The 20250-nt window shown below is 28.9% G+C and overlaps 2 protein-coding genes across 4 annotated transcripts in view; one reads left to right on the forward strand and one right to left on the reverse strand.

The window, feature by feature from the left end:
* LOC127289477 (drebrin-like protein) overlaps positions 1-4578 on the reverse strand; it is a 73506-nt gene extending 68928 nt beyond the window's left edge. Inside the window, exon 1 of one of the 3 annotated variants that reach the window (XM_051317438.1) lies at positions 4276-4578. Coding sequence is in view for 2 of the 3 variants with exons in the window: in XM_051317436.1 (XP_051173393.1) it covers positions 2661-2743 (83 nt within the window). In the remaining variant the exon portion in view is untranslated. Of the gene's footprint in view, positions 1-2660; positions 3078-4099; positions 4118-4275 lie in introns of those variants that run through there. The other 2 variants (XM_051317437.1, XM_051317436.1) reach the window with 2 other exon arrangements.
* Positions 4579-14293: 9715 nt separating this feature from the next.
* LOC127289479 (dynactin subunit 2) overlaps positions 14294-20250 on the forward strand; it is a 58752-nt gene continuing 52795 nt past the window's right edge. The window contains exon 1 of the mRNA XM_051317439.1: positions 14294-14503. Coding sequence (XP_051173396.1) covers positions 14468-14503 — 36 coding nt within the window. The 5' untranslated portion in view covers positions 14294-14467. The remainder of the gene's footprint in view (positions 14504-20250) is intronic.

Genomic DNA, 20250 nt, shown 5'->3' on the forward strand with positions numbered 1-20250 from the left:
TGACTTTCTCCTAACGTTTTTCCAACTTTTCTTTAATAAATATTTAATATTAAAAAAATGAAAAGTATCAAATACAGGCCTCGGATTGACTTTAAGACACAAAAAAAGTCGTTTTAGTCGATTTATATTCCAAAATACTATATTATATCACACTATATTATATGAAACTGTTACATTTCAAATATTTTTCTTTTAGGGTACGGTCACAGGACTTTTGGAAAAACCATTTTTGTCATTCTCTCTCCTATGACAGAGGCATAAGTTTGTCTCACTTTGCATTTTTCCGTTTTTGGTAAAAGTAAGAAAATGCAGAATGAGACAAACTTATGCCTCTGTCATAGGAGAGAGAAAGACAAGAATGATTTTTCCAAAAGTCGTGTGACCGTACCTTTATATATGTGTTCATATATTCAACTACTTATACTGTAAAAAAGGTGTATTATGCCGTTAACAAACTAAACTAAACTACAAAAAATCAAAAAAGTAGATTTTTTTTATTTTAACAAAAAAGTTTTACAGATTTTTAAATAATAATAATTTTGGAAGAGTTAATGTTGAAATTTTTAGAAATAATTAAATTTCAAAAGATTTTGTTAATTTTCAGACAATAATTAAATTTTACAGAACTAAAAATAATTTATCAAATAATTTTAGATAAAATTTTTTAAAAGTAATTGAATTTTCAAAGATTTACAATTAAGATTTTTGAAATTAATTGAACTTGCAGTGAGTTTTAATTAAAAATTTTTGATGATTTCACTAAAAAATTTATTAGAAATTGCGGACAAAGATACAATAATTTGAAAACCATTTTTAATTGAAAAATAGTTACAGATAGTTGAATTTTCGAAGAAGATTATAAAAATAGTTAAAAATAATTGAATTTCCGGAAAGATATATCTAATTGAAATGATTAAATTTAAAAAAAATTTAGAAGCATAATTTTAGAAATAATTAAATTTTAGAAGGTTTTAAATTGAAGTTTTTGAAAATAATTGAATTTTAATTGAAATTTTTGATAATAATTTAATTTTAGTTAATTTTGAATTGAAAATTTTGATAATACAGTGAAACCCACGTACACCAAATTTCAAGGGACTGGAAAATAATCCGATGTAAGCGGGAATCCGAATTATGCGAGTCCGATATACGTGAATTTCACTGTAATTAATTTTGAATTGAAATTTTTAATTAAAAAGTTTGAAAATAATTGAATTTTAGATGATTTTGAATTGAAATTTTTGAAAATAATTAAATTTTATTTGATTTTGAATTGAAAATTTGGAAAATAATTGAATTTTTAAGGATTTTGAATTGAAAATTTTGAAAATAATTGAATTTCAATTGAAATTTTTGATAATAATTGAATTTCAATTGAAATTTTGGAAAATAATTGAAGGATTTATTAGAAATTACACACAAAAATTGAACTTAAAAATCTTTTTAATTGCAAAATGCTTTCAGATAATTGAATTTTCGAAGAATATTATAAAAATCATTAAAAATAATTGAAATTTTTGCAAATAATTAAATTTCAAGTAATTTTGAATTTAAATTTTTTGGTAATTTTATTTGCTAATTTTTTTTTAAATTCTAAACAATTATTAAATTTCATAAAAATTTTAATTGTAAAATAGTTTAAAATAATTGAATTTGTGATGAATTTCATTAAAGTTATTAAAAAATAATTAATTAAGTGAAGAATTTTAGTTAAAAATTTGTTAAATAATTGAAATAAAGAAGATCTGAAGAAGATCTGCATTTTATACTAAAAAAAAACGTATTTTGTTTAAAAATTTTGTAAAAAAAAATGAAAAGAAAAGTCGAAAAAGTCGCATTTTATTAAAATAAGTCGAAAAAAGTTGGAAATAGTCGAAAAAGTCGTATAATCCGAGACGTGCAAATATTTAAAGTATTTTTCAGAAATTTAAAATATTTCATTTTATTAGTATTATAAATTTTTTCTTGCACCAAAAAATTTGAAAAATTCATAAAAATGTTCATTTTTTTGCAAATTATTAAAAAGTTCCAAGACTTTTAATTAAATTCCCTGACATTTCCTGATTTTTCACTGACTAAAATATTTCCCTGACTTTCCTGGCCGCTGGACACACTGTTAAACAATCTAAAACTAATATTTAAATATATAAATAATATCTGATTTTTTAAATTTAATTAGGATTAAAAGTTGCAGTTAAAAAAAAAATGTAAGCGATTTTAAAGAAATATGTCAATTTTTGCTTTTATGAGATTCTGTTGAAGTTTTAAAAAATAATAAACAATAAAAATTTTTATAAATGTTTTACTGCTATTCTTTGAACCTTCGAAAAGAGAAAAATAAAAATATCCAGAAGAAAAATATTGATTTTTAAATTCTTTATAGCAATTTTACGAAAAAGGGTTTTTTCCCATTTAAAATACATGGAAAAATTTGAGGCACCATTAAATATTTATTAAAATCAAAATAAAAAAAAATAGCTTACTCTTTTTTTTTTACTGTATACTGTATATACTAAAATGCAATTAATTCTTGACAGTGGTTAAAAAAGCCGATAAACAAAAATTGTATACATTAGGGTATAGATAATTTTGTTAAAAATAAAAAATATTATCCATAAAGAATCAATAATGTAAAACAAAATAATGAAAAACTTTTTTACCAGTTGGTTAATGACTTATCGTCAACAACATTCTTCCATGCCGCGATCAAAGATTCCTCATTTTTCTTAATATTAACAGACATTTTGTGATAAGAAATGATTATCTATACGTTAATTTCATTAAATTATTGAATATTTTTTATATTAAATGTAAGAAAAATATACTTTCACTAATATATTTTTGACAATAAAACACTATACTGTTAACGCCCAATAATTAGTCAATATGTTTTGAACACAGAGTTCTTGTGCTTGTGGATTAGAAATATATTTTTATAATCATAATTTATTTAATATAACTTTGTTTTTACGAAAACAACTTCATATACTTGTATATTTTTCCATGAGAAAATGTTTTATAGAGTTGATTAGAAAGATAGGTACACTCGTGGTCAGATATGCCTATACATTTTTGTTCTTTTCTAACTCATGTGTTATCATGGCAACACGTGTGTTAGAAAAGGACAAAAATGTTTAAGCATATCTGGCCACGAGTGTAAGTCGTCGATTTCCCATCAAATTCGATTCTTGCAAAAAATCGATTCTCGACTCTTGAGAATCGACTTTTTAAAGGTACGGTCACACCTCGGTAGATTAGGCTTGTTGGAGGGACCGCTGAAATTTCAACCTTTTAAAATTGAGGCTGTTTTAGGTTGTCAATTTTTTTTCAATTAATATTGAGTATTTAAAACTCTAATATACTATGGAAAATTGATAAACAATTAATTTATTAATAATTTTTAAAATAAAACTCGATATTTTCAACAAAAAAAAACATTAAACTGTAGTCGCAATTTTTATTATTTTTTATCGGTAATTTTTTTGTAGGCTTCTTTCATGATTCTGAACAATCAATCGTATGGATTTAAAAATTTTTTTTTTGATTTTGATAATTCACAATAATTTTAGATCCAAAATAATGCCAGAAAAAAAATTGACACAAATTGACAACATTAATTTCGATCAGTTGAAATTTCACCAGTCCCTCTCCTTAATATACCGTCGTTGTCCCAGTTATCGTCCATTTTTACAAATATCTCGTATAATACTTTCAATTATTTTTCAACAATATTTTATTCTTTTTAGCATGCAACGGACTTATTAGTTGATGTAAACAAATAAAAGAAAATAATATTTTTATAAATGTTATCTTCAAAATTAAAGTAGACGGAAAAAATACCATGGCATTGTTATGCAATTTAATCGCTGTAAAATTTAGTAGTGTACAATTTAATAAAAGAAAGTTAATTAAAAAAAAAGAATTTTAACAGTGATAAATTTTGATGTATAAGGTTTAAAATAAATATTTCTCATAGAAGTGTTTTACAATTATATTTTAAAATGTACAATTTCCCAGTGTAAAATCTAACCAATAAAATCGCCCCAAGATTTATATAATTTAATCAATTATATATTTTAAAAAAAGCTAAAAATCTTACATTAAAAATTAATAACACATTTCAACAAATTTCTAAAGGAAAAATACACCGTTTTAAACTATTCTTTTCTCGTTTCAGTGCACGTGGTCATTATCACACTTTATAACCTAAATTAATTTTATTTTACTATAGTTGACTGGACAAACATATATATTTATATCAAATGAAAATCTTACTTGTATCTTCCTTGATTAATAAAAGTAAACTAATTTGATATATTTATCGAATGATCATGTTCTGCTTTTTAACAAATAAAAAATAATAATGATAACAATTTTAAATTAGACTTTTTCCAGGTTCTCAACCTGTTTATAAAAGTATAGTTTAGTTTCATTGATTATAACTTTAAATTAAAATTAACATTAAACACTTAATTTTAACATTTCAAAAATTTCAACATTAAACATTAAATTCCATTGGTTCCACTCTATAAATCTCGAATGCTGTCTGCTATTGAAATGAAAGTCGCGAGCCAAGATATATACATATACCAATACATATACATTTTTGTTGCCTTGTCAAGAATTACTGAAACTTGTATAAGGTTATTCAAGTTGGGTGTGGGAAAGCCAAGATGGATGATTGCTGGTGCACAAACATCCGGCCTATCAGCCTATCAGCATTCATTCCCACGAGAAATACGTGGAAATGTGTGCTGATAGACCGGATGTTTGTGCACCAGCTTGGCTTTCCCCCACCCAACTTGAATAACCTTATGTATTGGTATGCGCAGAAGTCTACCGCACACTCTGCCTTTCTCGAAAATCCGCCTACTGCAACTACCAATTTCATACGTATACTTACCATACCCCCACTACCTGAGTTAGACCTCCTTATTCTAGTCTTTTTGCGCTGCGCTCTAATCGCATAAAGGTCAGTTCATAATAATAAAGGTGTTTACATAAAAGAACCAGTGTAAATCGTATTTTTCGTAACTCAGGATAATGATAGAAAAATTATTTAATTATTATTATTTATTATATAAACATTATTTCTGGACCGTGAAAATGCGTGAAAAGTCATTTTCACGGCGGGTATTTTTCAATTGTTTTAAACAAAAAATGTTTTTTTAAGAAATATAATATTAAATAATTGTTTTAATATGTAATAACACTTTCAAATAGTGATAGAAAGATGATTTGATTGAAAAATTTAGCAAATTTTGCTTTAAAACGTTTTCTGCTACAAGAAAGTGTAAAATGACGATGTTTGTGAAATGGTTTGTACAGTGCTTCTTCCTTGTGAGTGTCTCTCAGAGTTTTGTTTATGTTATGTCGGTTCTTTTTAACCTGTAATAAATAATGAGTACTGAAAATAAATCGGTAAGTTGAAATGATTATTAAGTAACTTTAAATTCAATTACTTGATTCGAAAATTAATTATAATTACTTATGAAAATCATAAGTAATTATAAAACTTGATATTTAAAAACACAAAACGTATCTGTATGAATTTGAGGTTAAAAATCAATTTTCCACGCATCTCTCAAATACTTTCTGTATATTAAGTTTCTTTCAGTTATTCGAAACAATTAGTTGAATTTAAATTTATTTGATAAACATTTCAACTTACCGATTTATTTTCAGCACTCATTATTTATTACAAGTTAAAATGAACCGACATAACATAAACAAAACTCTGAGAGACACTCACAAGGAAGAAGCACTGTACAAACCATTTCACAAACATCGTCATTTTACACTTTCTTGTAGCAGAAAACGTTTTAAAGCAAAATTTGCTAAATTTTTCAATCAAATCATCTTTCTATCACTATTTTAAAGTGTTCTAACATATTAAAACAATTATTTAATATTATATTTCTTAAAAAAACATTTTTTGTTTAAAACAATTGAAAAATACCCGCCGTGAAAATGACTTTTCACGCATTTTCACGGTCCAGAAATAATGTTCATCTGATCGAAATTTAAGGTATAAGAGCACCTTTATGTTTCTCAAAATTAGCCTTATGTATAATACACATGTGTGACGCTCCACGAGAAAAGGGACCTAACGCGACAAAAAATTAATTTCCAGTTTTATATGCGAATCAATAGTATTTGAGTTGCTCTTTCATATAGAAATGTCAAAAATAATATTTTTCTAATTACTTTTTTTGTAATAAAGCTTTAAACATGACCATATCAATCGCGTTCCAGCACGGACTACGGAAACCATCCCCACCACCACTACTACTAGTATACTTGTTGTATCCGTGAGACGTAGGAACAATGTAGTAGTAAGATAGTGGGGCTGATATTCGCTGGCGCCTCTCAGCCAATCAGAACGTTCGACTTTAAACGCCTTTCCTGTATAATTCTGTTTTGTCGCGCTAGGTCCCTTTTCACGTGGAGCGTCACATGTAGAGAAAACTCATGTATTATACGTGTATATTACACGTAAAATATCTTGTACTATACTCGAGGTTTCCTACGTACCCATCTCTGCTTTAGGGTACGGTCACACTATCTCATGCATGCACTGTGCATCAGAGATGGGTACGAAGAAAACCTCGAGTATAATACAAGGTATTTTACGTGTAATATACACAGTGATGGGTTGTGACGCGTCACACGAAGTTTTGTACGTATAATACGTTTTCGACGTAATATACGTATAAAATGTATAAAACCATGTAGAAAACCACTGACATTTTGACATCTATATATGATCCTCTGATTTTTGCCATAACGAATTTTTCTTATCATTCTATTTAAATTAAAGTCTTAAAATAAAATAGAAATGGTCAGAAAAAGTAAAAGAAAATCTTTTAAAGAGGGTTTGCCCTGGGAAAGTGTAATGAATGATGTATTTTAATGAAGAATTTAAAATTGCCGCTCTTAAATCACGTGATCAAATGTAATATACATCGTGTAGAAAACTTGGCACGTAATATACGTAGTATTATACACGTAGAAAACCACGTATTATACGTCATGTATTATACGTCATGTATTATACGTACCCATCACTGAATATACACCTATAATACATGAGTTTTCTAATTTTGAGAAACATAACCCTAAATCTGCTTGTTTCGAATTTCCAATTTTCAAAAGTTCTGATATTGGCAAAAATTAATTATCGATGCTTTGATAAAATTTAAATTATATTAGTATTTCTCTTCAAAATTGAGAACGGAAGAACATTTAAAATGTTAAAATTTTTTACGAAATTATTGCAAATAAGAAACTATTATTTAACTCAACTGAAAGTTCTCATTTGACCAATATTTAAATATTTTATATAGTAATTAATACTTATTTATCAACAATAAACCAGAAAGTAAATAACAAAAAGAGGTTATGTTGTCATTGATGCGGCTACAATGTCGAAAACCTGGTTTTCTACAGTATTATACGAATAATACGTCATTTATGTATTATTGGCGATTCAAACAGCTACACTATCGCCACAGTTGAACTAACGTAAGCGTGACTCGCTCTGAAACAGTCTCTGTTTTGACAGTTTATTTCAAATTATTTAATTATTCTGATATTTTTATTCCGTTTGTAAAATAATTTTTAAGCGTTAAATAAAGAAAAATAATTTAGAACACATTGAGTGATACAAAGCAAGTTACGCTTACGTTAGTTCAACTGTGGCGCTAGTGTAGCTGTTTGAATCGCCAATACGTAGAAAACCTTCAGAAAAGCACTTTTACTTCTCTGCTGTGCATGCATGCAGAAAAATTTGGCCAGTCACACTTCAACGAAATCTAGTGAATGTTTAGTAACTTTTTAGTAATTTTCCAAAAAATTTTGGTTGTAACTAGAAAATTACTAAACATTTACTAAATTTTGTTGAAGTGTGACCGGCCAAATTTTTCTGCATGCATGCACAGCGCATGCATAAGATAGTGTGAACGTACCATTATTGTTAAAATTATAAGTTACTATAAAGTTACTAAATTTTTATTAGAGCAAGGTGCAGTAGTTGACGAGAATTATGACAAATGACGAATGGGGATTTTGTCCAGTGAGGACAATGGAAACCAACCAAACATTAAAGGAGGTTCTTTAAAGGAGCTTCTACAATAGCTCCGTTTGGCAACTCCAAGTCCAAGTCGGTTGGAGTTGGTTGCGCACGCATGGTGTTACCAACTGTCGCCGAGTTGAAAATGAAAAAAAAAATTGTGCGTGATCTCGTGCTCACGAAATAGTTGAGGTTATGTACCTTTGAAGCTGTAAACACGCTGTAAAGTTTAATAAATTATTTGTTGTTGTTGCTGTTGATGTTTCCGCCGTCTCATCGTTTTTAAAGGGAAGAAAAATATAAATTAAATTAAATTTTTCTTTTATAAATAACAAAATTTTTTTCCCCGAATAATACACACGCATGCAATGAATTTAATATTTGTAATATATAAATATAGTAATAAAGAAATATGCAATACATGAGATGAACTGTCAATACAAAATTTTTTTTATGTTTTATATTGACATTATAATAACAGTTTTTTATCATTTTGATTTCACAATATATTAAAAAGGTATTGTCATGAACATAACCTTACAATATTTTTTGCTTAAGAGAATGCAGATAATTTTCAAAGTTTAATATTTTATGAATGAATTTTTTCGTCTAAAATTCATTGAATATAATTACTATATGTGATAATTCTTTAAAAAGTTAATTTCTTCATGCGTTGCCATAATATTTTTGTAATCCAATTTCCTGAATTCTCCATTTTTCCATGTAAATAATAACTTTTTCCCTGACATACAGATTTCTTATTAAAAGAAAAAAAAAACATTTAAGACTCTACAAACATTTTAAATACTATAATCTAAATACTCTAATCTGAATTTAATTCTGAAAATTACATTAGAATAATATAGTAAAATAATCTGTTAATGAGAATAATGTAATCTTAAGATAAATTATTTTTAAAAATCGTATTTAATTAAAAATATAATAAATATGTCAACGCACGTTTTCCATTATTTTTCAAATATTTTTAAATTTAATTATTCCATTTTATGATTACGCTCTTCTCATGTGATAAAAAGTAAAAATATTGTAAGGTTATGTTTATGAAAATACCTTTTTAATATATTGTGAAATCAAAATGATGAAAAACTTTTATTATAATGTCAATAAAAAACATAAAAAAAAATTTGTATTGACAGTTCATCTCATGTATTGTATATTTCTTTATTACTATATTTATATATTACAAATATTAAATTCATTGCATGTGTGTATTATTCAGGGAAAAAAATTTTATTATTTATAAAAGAAAAATTTAATTTAATTTATATTTTTCTTCTCTTTAAAAAACGATGAGACGGCGGAAACATCAACAGCAACAACAACAAATAATTTATTAAACTTTACAGCGTGTTTACAGTTTCAAAGGTACATAACCTCAACTATTTCGTGAGCATGAGATCACGCACAATTTTTTTTTTCATTTTCAACTCGGCGACAGTTGACAACACCATGCGTGCGCAACCAACTCCAACCGACTTGGACTTGCCAAACGGAGCTATTGTAGAAGCTCCTTAATATGTGCAAAAGCCAAGTGCAAGTCCATGAAAACCATAATTGCAAGAGAGACTATCTGTCTCTCTTGCACTCATGGGATTTGCCTTTGGACTTGCACTTGCTTTTTGCAGCTATTCTGGAACCGCCTTGGAGTTTAAAGTTGATTCTACAATAAGCGCGTCGGAAGTGGACGCGACGTGAACGTGCTGAAGTCACCCATTTGAATAAAGTCGGTTCTCCAATGGGCACGTTTGTAAGCGAACGTGAACGTGTACGTGCTAACGTCACAATGTTGTGCAAGTGGGTAACGTCAGCACGGTACGTACACGTTCACGTACAAACGTGTCCATTGTAGAACCGTCTTAACATTGTGACGTTAGCACGTTCACGTCCGACGCGCTTATTGTAGAACCAATTTAAGGCCTTTCTCCAATAGGATCCTAAACTCTTGCGTTGCGTATGCATTGCGTCGGTTGCTATTGGCAACCAATGCTAAAATCAACGCGTCAGTTACGCAACGCAAAAGTTTAAGGTGCTTATATACCTCAAATTTCGATCAGATGAACATTATTTCTGGACCGTGAAAATGCGTGAAAAGTCATTTTCACGGCGGGTATTTTTGAATTGTTTTAAACAAAAAATGTTTTTTTTAAGAAATATAATATTAAATAATTGTTTTAATATGTAAGAACACTTTTAAATAGTGATAAAAAGATGATTTGATTGAAAAATTTAGCAAATTTTGCTTTAAAACGTTTCTGCTACAAGAAAGTGTAAAATGACGATGTTTGTGAAATGGTTTGTACAGTGTACATGTGTACATGTTTCTTTCAGTTATTCGAAACAATTAGTTGAATTTAAATTTATTTGATAAACATTTCAACTTACCGATTTATTTTCAGCACTCATTATTTATTATAAGTTAAAAAGAACCGACATAACATAAACAAAACTCTGAGAGATACTAACAAGGAAGAAGCACTGTACAAACCATTTCACAAACATCGTCATTTTACACTTTCTTGTAGCAGAAAACGTTTTAAGGCCAGGTCCAAGTGAGGCAGCGCCATCTACATTGATACTAAAATTTTGGAAAATTTTCAACAGTCTTTTCTTGAAAACAAGATGGTAAAATGCTTTTTCCTTTATAGATAATTGATTATTGGCAAGATATACACCAGCTAAAACTTTTTTTGAGTTAAAATAATAAAAAAAAATTCATGTCAATAAATTAAATATGAGCACTTTTTTCACAAAAACTGTAACAGTACTTTCTCAGAAATTACAATCAAAAATGCAATTTCCATTAGGAAAATTAATAAACGCTAAAAAATACACGACCTAAGATTTACCAATCACGAAAATAAGAAAAAAAAATTTTATTAAATATTTAACATATTGATACTGATTTACTGATTGTGACAGCCCTTTGGTAGATTATGTATTTCAGGTGGTTAGCAACAGCGCCAATCTCCTCCTTTCGGCAAAACTGCGAAACGTCTGGTGACATATATAACCTGCCAAACGGCTGTCATAATGAGTAAAATATGTTATGTTAAAATACTTTTTTTTTTGTTATTTTCGTGATTGGTAAATCTTAGGTGGTGTATTTTTTAGCGTTTATTAATTTTCCAAATGGAAATTGCATTTTTGATTGTAATTTCTGAGAAAGTACTGTTACAGTTTTTGTGAAAAAAGTGCTCATATTTAATTTATTGACATGAAATTTTTTTTATTATTTTAACTCAAAAAAAGTTTTAGCTGGTGTATATCTTGCCAATAATCAATTATCTATAAAGGAAAAAGCATTTTACCATCTTGTTCTCAAGAAAAGGCTGTTAAAAATTTTCCAAAATTTTAGTTTCAATGTAGATGGCGCTGCCTCACTTGGACCTGGCCTTAAAGCAAAATTTGCTAAATTTTTTAATCAAATCATCTCTCTATCATTATTTTAAAGTGTTCTTACATACTAAAACAATTATTTAATATTATATTTCTTAAAAAAACATTTTTTGTATAAAACAATTCAAAAATACCCGCCGTGAAAATGACTTTTCACACATTTTCACGGTCCAGAAATAATGTTCATCTGATCGAAATTTGAGGTATATAAGCACCTTTAGGTTCCTATTGGAGAAAGGCCTTGAAGGGTCATTCACAAATATGACAATTTCGTTGGATCCTGTTGCAGTCTATTTCGTCAGTGCTTTTCATTTAAAGTATAATTTCATTCGGGCAAGTCCGTTTAATGTTTTTGAATAAAAATGAATTTGTTATTTTTTAATTAAAAATACATGTAAAAGATTACATTTCAGTGTAAACAAATGATATTGAGATCTTTATTAATCTTAAATATTCATAAAAATATACTTTTGATTTTAAAAAATAAAATCCTCTTCATGTATTTTAAATTAAAAAATGACAACATAACCAAAAAATCTTATTTTTATTCTAAACTAAGAAAAAACTTCCGCTTAATTCTTAGTGGAATCCTTAGTTTAATAATATGTATATTTACGTTTGGAAGGAGTATTTATGTGTGAACTATAAAAATTTTGTTCGATGACATTTACTAATATGCTAATATTACTAATATCTTAAGGTGCTTTTATACCTCAAATTTCGATCGGATGAACATTATTTCTGGACCGTGAAAATGCGTGAAAAGTCATTTTCACGGCGGGTATTTTTGAATTGTTTTAAACAAAAAATGTTTTTTTAAGAAATATAATATTAAATAATTGTTTTAATATGTAAGAACACTTTAAAATAGTGATAGAAAGATAATTTGATTGAAAAATTTAGCAAATTTTGCTTTAAAACGTTTCTGCTACAAGAAAGTGTAAAATGACGATGTTTGTGAAATGGTTTGCAATGTACATGTGTACATGTTTCTTTCAGTTATTCGAAACAATTAGTTGAATTTAAATTTATTTGATAAACATTTCAACTTACCGATTTATTTTCAGCACTCATTATTTATTACAAGTTAAAAAGAACCGACATAACATAAACAAAACTCTGCGAGACACTCACAAGGAAGAAGCACTGTACAAACCATTTCACAAACATCGTCATTTTACACTTTCTTGTAGCAGAAAACGTTTTAAAGCAAAATTTGCTAAATTTTTTAATCAAATCATCTCTCTATCACTATTTTAAAGTGTTCTTACATATTAAAACAATTATTTAATATTATATTTCTTAAAAAAACATTTTTTGTATAAAACAATTCAAAAATACCCACCGTGAAAATGAATTTTCACGGTCCAGAAATAATGTTCATCTGATCGAAATTTGAGGTATAAAAGCACCTTTATAAAATTCATTTCTTCTTCTTCACATGAAATTGAAATGAAAAGCACTGACGAAATAGACTGCAACAGGATCCAACGAAACTGTCATATTTGTGAATGACCCTTAAAATATCCACTTTTCACAAGTGGCACGGAGTCTGTCCAACAAGTGGCACGAACTAACGAACTTGCCACAAGTTGGACGGACTTCGTGCCACTTGTGGTACGAAACACCGCCACTTGCGTCCGAGACGCTCGTGAGCCGTACAGGCTTCCGTACATTATTGATAAAATGTATACTCGGGAAGTTTGAAGTGTCCTTTTCTTCGCATGGAAAAATAAGAACACTGCCTACTTCCCGAGTATACACTTTATGAAGGCCTTTCTCCAATAGGATCCTAAACTCTTGCGTTGCGTATGCATTGCGTCGGTTGCTATTGGCAACCAATGCTAAAATCAACGCGTCAGTCACGCAACGCAAAAGTTTAGGTTCCTATTGGTACGGAAGCGCCTACGAGTCACCAGCGAACTATCTTGTTCGCGTCACATTTTTAGCTGTGAAACCGAGGAACGCGTTCGATGGTTTCGCTGTTTCCTTGTTTTTGAGTGACGATAAAACACACTATACGGTTCGATAGTTCGATGGTTCTCTGGTTTTACTTAGTTCTATCGTTATCGAAGTCTAAATTTTGTATTAAAAAAATAAATTTAAATTTAAAAACCGAAATATAATAATATATTTAAATTATATATTTGAGATATATCAGATATCTTATAATGTGTGCCTAAAAAATTATTTTATTTAAAAATAATAGTACAAAATATTATTTTGAAGTAAGTTGATTTGTTTGCATTTTATATTTGTACTATACTATTAATATTTTGTACTATTATTTTTAAATAAAATAATTTTTTAGGCACACATTATAAGATATCTGATATATCTCAAATATATAATTTAAATATATTATTATATTTCGGTTTTTAAATTTAAATTTATTTTTTTAATACAAAATTTAGACTTCGATAACGATAGAACTAAGTAAAACCAGAGAACCATCGAACTATCGAATCGTACAGTGTGTTTTATCGTCACTCAAAAACAAGGAAACAGCGAAACCATCGAACGCGTTCCTCGGTTTCACAGCTAAAAATGTGACGCGAACAAGATAGTTCGCTGGTGACTTGTAGGCGCTTCCGTATATTGGAGAAAGGCCTTAAAAATTGTGCCAAATATCCTAATTCGGAAACGGATAAATATATCTGTACTTTTTAGTGTATACATTCCGTTCGTAAACAACTTTCGCAAAGCTATTGTGCGTTGGCCCTAATCACACCCTCACTGAAGGAGTCGATTTCGTAATCGAGTTATCTAGAAGTCGATTGAATCGATTGTTGGAAAGAATTTAAATCGACTTTCCCATCCCCTATATGGTTTAATCACCTGTCAAAAATCAGTCTCTGCATGTATATTTACATTCACTACTGCTGTGTTTTGATTCTAAATTTTGTAAATTAAGAAATTTACAATTTTTGCAAAAGGATTAAATCTCTTACCTGTACATCTAGATAGTTATTAATAATAATGGCTGATCCTAAATATGCTAATCTTCCAGGCATTGTAAGTCAGATTGTTTTTTATACTGATTTTAATGTATTTCTTTAATGTAAACTATGGCCTACTTCTCCCGGTTAACGTTTATTTGTTTTTATAATACACAGAATTGATATGTCTTATAAATAAAAATATATTTTATTCTTTATGACTGTTATGAAAATATTGTATAGGTTAAGGAGCTACAAGGATCACAGAATGTCATCTTTTCACCTTATTTTAAATTTTGTTACCAATTTTTCTAATTTTCAGCCCTCTTTAAATTTCCAGGCCTCGGATTATACGACTTTTTCGACTATTTCCGACTTCTTTCGACTTATTTTAATAAAATGCGACTATTTCGACTTTTTTTACATTTTTTAAAAAAAATTTGTAAATAAAATATATTTTTTTTTAGTATAAATTGCAGATCTTCAGATTTTCTTTATTTCAATTATTTAACAAATTTGTAACTAAAATTTTTCACTAAATTAATTATTATTACATATAATAATCGTGAATATCTTTCGTTCATTCTGTCCACACCTGAAGTTAGTATTTGTTATAGGTCTTTTGTTTTTTTTAAATGTGTTGTTTGACATTATTTTGTGTTGGTTAAAATTTTTTAATGTTTTGACATTGTCATTTGTGCGGTCGTATTTTAATTATTAAAAATTATATAATTTTTAGAATCGTGCAAAAAAATTGTGAGGATTGTGAAAAAAATTGATTCGATTGCTGTTAGAGTAAGCTGCATAAGTTGATAATTTTATCAAATTTCAAAAATTTATTTAATTAAATCACGATAATTTAATTAATTTTAAAAATAATAAAAAAAATTTTATATTATTTATTTATTTATATAATATTTATTATTTATATTATATATTACAAATTAAATTTTTTTTTTATTTTCACAAAATATTTATTTATTTTTGTTATTATAATTAAAAAAATTTATATTACCCGTGTGGAAAAAGCCACGATCTTGCCCTCAAGAGTTCGGGGCCCCCGGCGGGGGCCCATGAGGGCTGATCCATATGGCGAATCCATGAGGGGCAACGTAGGGGCCCCGCATGGATCGCCCTCATGATCGATTAGCAAAATTTTCTAAGTCCAAAATTCAAATATTTTTTCGTCAACAAAAAATGAATGTTTCCAATGATTCAAAACAACGAAAAACGCGTTTTTAATAAAAATATATTTACACTTTTTTTGAAAATTCACCTGAGATGATTCATGATAATAACACAGCCCCACAAAAAAAAAAAAGTGTCATGTACTTTTGACCGGAATACCCTAACCCTATGTATTTTGACGCGCTGAACACGAATCCGAAGTCCGTTTTGCTCCATCACGTCAGGATTTTTTTCTAACCTCAAAAAACATGTCGGATTTTGAGAAGTAGGCGATTTTTTTAAAAATTGATGTATTAACTTCAAACTTGGTATCTGGGGGTTTTTTGTGTCGCTGATTACGAATCTGAAGTTAGATTTTCAAAATTCAAAATGGCGGATCCAATATGGCGGACGAATTTTGAAAAAATTTTAAGATTTACTTCAAACTTGGTATCTGGGGGTTTTTTGGGTCGCTGATTACGAATATGATGTCAGATTTGAAAAATTCAAAATGGCATATCCAACATGGACTTCTATCGGACATATTAGATACGCCATTATCTGTATCTGGGGGTTTTTTGGGTCGCTGATTACGAATATTTTGCGGAAAAACAAAACATACGTGTCAAATTGTTTTTAAAAAACTACAAAACTGCCAAGTTTCAGAAAAATCGTCGTATGGCACTTCCCTAGTGTTACTTGTCAGCAACTTAGAAAACCTGTAGATACCAAATTTCATAATAATCTGACAATTTTTTAAAAACAATTCCTTAATATTGAATCAGACATGTCGAATTTCGGAAATCTGACATCAGATTCGTAATCAGCGACCCAAAAAACCCCTAGATACCAAGTTTGAAGTAAATCTCAAAATTTTTTCAAAATTCGTCCGCCATATTGGATCCGCCATTTTGGATTTTGAAAATCTAACTTCAGATTCGTAATCAGCGACACAAAAAACCCCCAGATACCAAGTTTGAAGTTAATACATCAATTTTTAAAAAAATCGCCTACTTCACAAAATCCGACATGTTTTTTGAGGTTAGAAAAAAATCCTGACGTGATGGAGCAAAACGGACTTCGGATTCGTGTTCAGCGCGTCAAAATACATAGGGTTAGGGTATTCCGGTCAAAAGTACATGATACTTTTTTTTTTTGTGGGGCTGTGTAATCATAAAGCATATAATTAATTATATTTTATAAATTGCATTTGATTGGAAAATATAATTTAATATCTTAACTTTAACTAAATGATGTTAAGCACTTTTCTTTGTTAGGTATTTTTTAAGTTTAAATAGCATCAAGAAGTTAGCATTCGTTTTGAAGTAGCGTGCGTAGCGTAGTTGGTAAAGCGTTAGACTCATAGTCGAGTCGACGACAGCCAGTCGGTGAACTCGGAACTATATCTATTTTCACACTGTGAAAATTGAATTTAGTTATTAATTAGATAGTGTAAAAAGAAAAATTCGGCAAGGAGGCTGGCATTCTTGAAATATTTTGTCAAGAATAGTACTAGTGCTTCTGCAGCCCTATCCAGTTTAATTAGTGATTTGTTGCTCTGATAGTTGAAAGATCATTACATAAGAAAACGTGTTCGTACTAAGTGCTGCGAGATATGAGAGTTTGCTCATTTAACAAAATTTTATTAAAAAGTGAAAAAATAACTAAACAAAAGTGGTAGTGTAGATCACAATAAAAAAGGATTAAGTGTATATGGGAGTGCATAATCAACAACCATCTCGAAATCTCTGGTAAAGGAGGAAGTGAAGTGGAAAGATTATATATATATAGAGGAAAATGGCGGCAAAACTAAATTCAACATCGTCAAAAAAGCTATCCCTACCCACGAAATCTACAAGATGCACCATAAAAAAAGATAGAGCAAAAATATCAAAAAACATTAAAGATTTATCAGCACTATCAGTGGACACAACAATATTAAAAATGATATTAAATAAGCTAGCACCTGAAAATTCGTATAAATTATCGAAACCAGCGTTAATACAATCTAAGGAAAAAGTGACGACTTTCGACCTTCAACAGGCAAAAACAATATCACTGGATACAATACCAATGGAGATGGACAATGGTGAGGAAAGACCAGCACCGAATAATATAAATAAAATATTTGAATCGACAATGCTGACAAGCAACTTGACAACGGATGACACATCCCGAAAAACAAAAACAATTGACGTATCCAACGAAATATTATTAAATGATATAGATGAAAAAAATTCCGAGTTTCACAATCAAAATAGTCAAAGAGATCGAAATAAGTTTAATGAAAAATCTGATAAAAATGGAACAATACAAATAAATAATAATATAGATAAAAATGAGGATCTGAAGCACGATCCAAGAAAAAAGGCATTAAGTGAAAACAAGAAAAATGAAACGGAATCTGCGGACGAGGATAAAGTAGAGTCACCGAGGAAGGAAAATGATAAGAAGAGAAAGAGGGAGGAGGATAATTCTATAGTGGAAGAAGAAGGGGATTTCGGAGCAACGGAGGACGCCATCGAGGAAGATTCGGTCGGAGAGGACGAAATAAACAACGTAACAGCTAAGGGTAAATTCCGCACACAACTACCACCGTTTATAGTGAAGAACAGTAAGTTAAAAACAATAGCAGAAATTTTAACTAAGGTCATTGTAATACAGAATTTTATTTTTAAAAATTTAAGCGAAAACAAACTAGCCTTATACGTAAACTCTTATAAAGATTTTAGAACGGTCTTCGATACTTTAAGAAACAATAAAATCGAATTTCATACAAAGGCTCCGAATGAAGAGAAAGTTTATACTTGGTTATTGAAGGGAATCGCAGAGGGGTTTGAGGGAGAAGATATAGAAAACGAATTAAATCAATTAAAACTGAAAAAAGTAAAAATTTTAAGTATAAAAAAAATTAATTTGAAGGATTTTTTTAAATCAGTCAGGGGGGGTTATGCATTTTTTGTAAAAATAACAGGGGAAAGTAATAACTTGGAATTAACTGCGATTAAGCGTAGAGCGAATCAAATGGTACGTTGGGAAAAAATAGTTCCAAAGAACACAATACAATGCTATAATTGTCAGCGCATCGGCCATGTTTCAAAATATTGTAGTATGAAATACCGCTGTGTTAAATGTAGCGAGGACCATAAGCCGGGAGAGTGCAAGATCCATCAGATTGGCGTTAAACAAAAAGATAGCTTATATTGCGTAAATTGTAAAAGTAAAGGCCACCCTGCGTCCTATAGAGGTTGTCCCGCGTTATTAGAATCTCAACAAAAATACGAGGAGAAAATTAATAATATAAAATTAATTAGAGAAAGAAAAATTAGACATTTGGAAAGGTTAGTAGATCCTTCAAAATCATTCGCATCAGTCGTCAAGAATATTAACAATAGTACTAATCAAAAAATTATACAAATGATACCACAAATCGAAAATCCGTTAAATTTGTTAAATAATAATAATAGTTCAGAAACACATCGAGGAATATTAAATGAGGAAATAGAAAGAGACGCATTGTATAGAGAGCCAGTTGAAAATATAACATCGAAATCCGTGTTACAAAAAGACAATAATAAGATGTTGATAGTATCGAGCGAGATTAGAGAACAAACAAAAAATATAGTAAATAATTATGATACAGAGGAGATAACAGATAATAATAAATCGTTAGCAGGAGATCTAAACGTGATCTTGGATTCGTTTATGAATCAAATGAAAATGTATATGTCCCTCCAGCTAGGCGGAGTCAAAGAGGCCATAAATAAAAATTCCAAAAGAATCGATCTATTGTTCCAGAAACTTGATAATAACAATGGCAGTAAATAATCTAGATAAAAAAATAAAAAAAAACTTTTAAATTAAATAAAATAGGAATAATTTCAATCAATGTCAATTCAATAGTGGCCAATCATAGAAGGTATAGTTTGTTGCACTTTTTAAATTCTAAAAAAGTAGATATTGCTTTATTAAATGAAACTAAATTAAAAGAGATGCACAAACTATACTTTAAAAATTACAATGTTTACAGGAATGATAGAATCGTGGGTAAAGGAGGGGGAACAGCAATATTGACGAGGAAGCAAATAGCAGTCAAACATGTGAATCTGATTTGTCAAACAAAAATGAAAACAATAGAAACCTCAGTATTAAAAATAAAATTACAAAACAAAAATAATTTATTTATAATAAGTGCATATGCACCAGGGAATATAAAAGAAGCTTATATTAATGATCTGAATCTAATCTTTGAAGAACTAAATTTGAATTTGCCTAATAATTATTATATACTGGCAGGGGATTTAAACTCGAGGCATACAGCGTGGTCAGATAGAGTTATAAACAATCGGGAAGCGAACTTATATAAATGGCATTTAGATAGACAAATCCAGTATAGAGCAGTATTAACAGGGCCACAAGCACCCACTTATCCATCAGCTAATTCGCATCTAGATTTGGCATTATATGATTCAAGAATAGAAATACTAAATTTAGTTAATGACAAAATAAAAATACTTCCATATGACAGTGACCATAAGGCCTTATATATGATCGTCAGGATAGAAAATATGGATAGGTTTCTGTTCAGTCAAAATGAAAGTACAGAACATTTAAATTTTAGAAAAACAAATTGGATTAAATTTCAAAAAAATATTG

This window comes from Leptopilina boulardi, unplaced genomic scaffold (genome assembly GCF_019393585.1).
Source record: "Leptopilina boulardi isolate dan_hultmark-lab unplaced genomic scaffold, ZJU_Lbou_2.1 LbouV2_41, whole genome shotgun sequence".
In the NCBI taxonomy this organism is placed as follows: Eukaryota; Metazoa; Arthropoda; class Insecta; order Hymenoptera; family Figitidae; genus Leptopilina; species Leptopilina boulardi.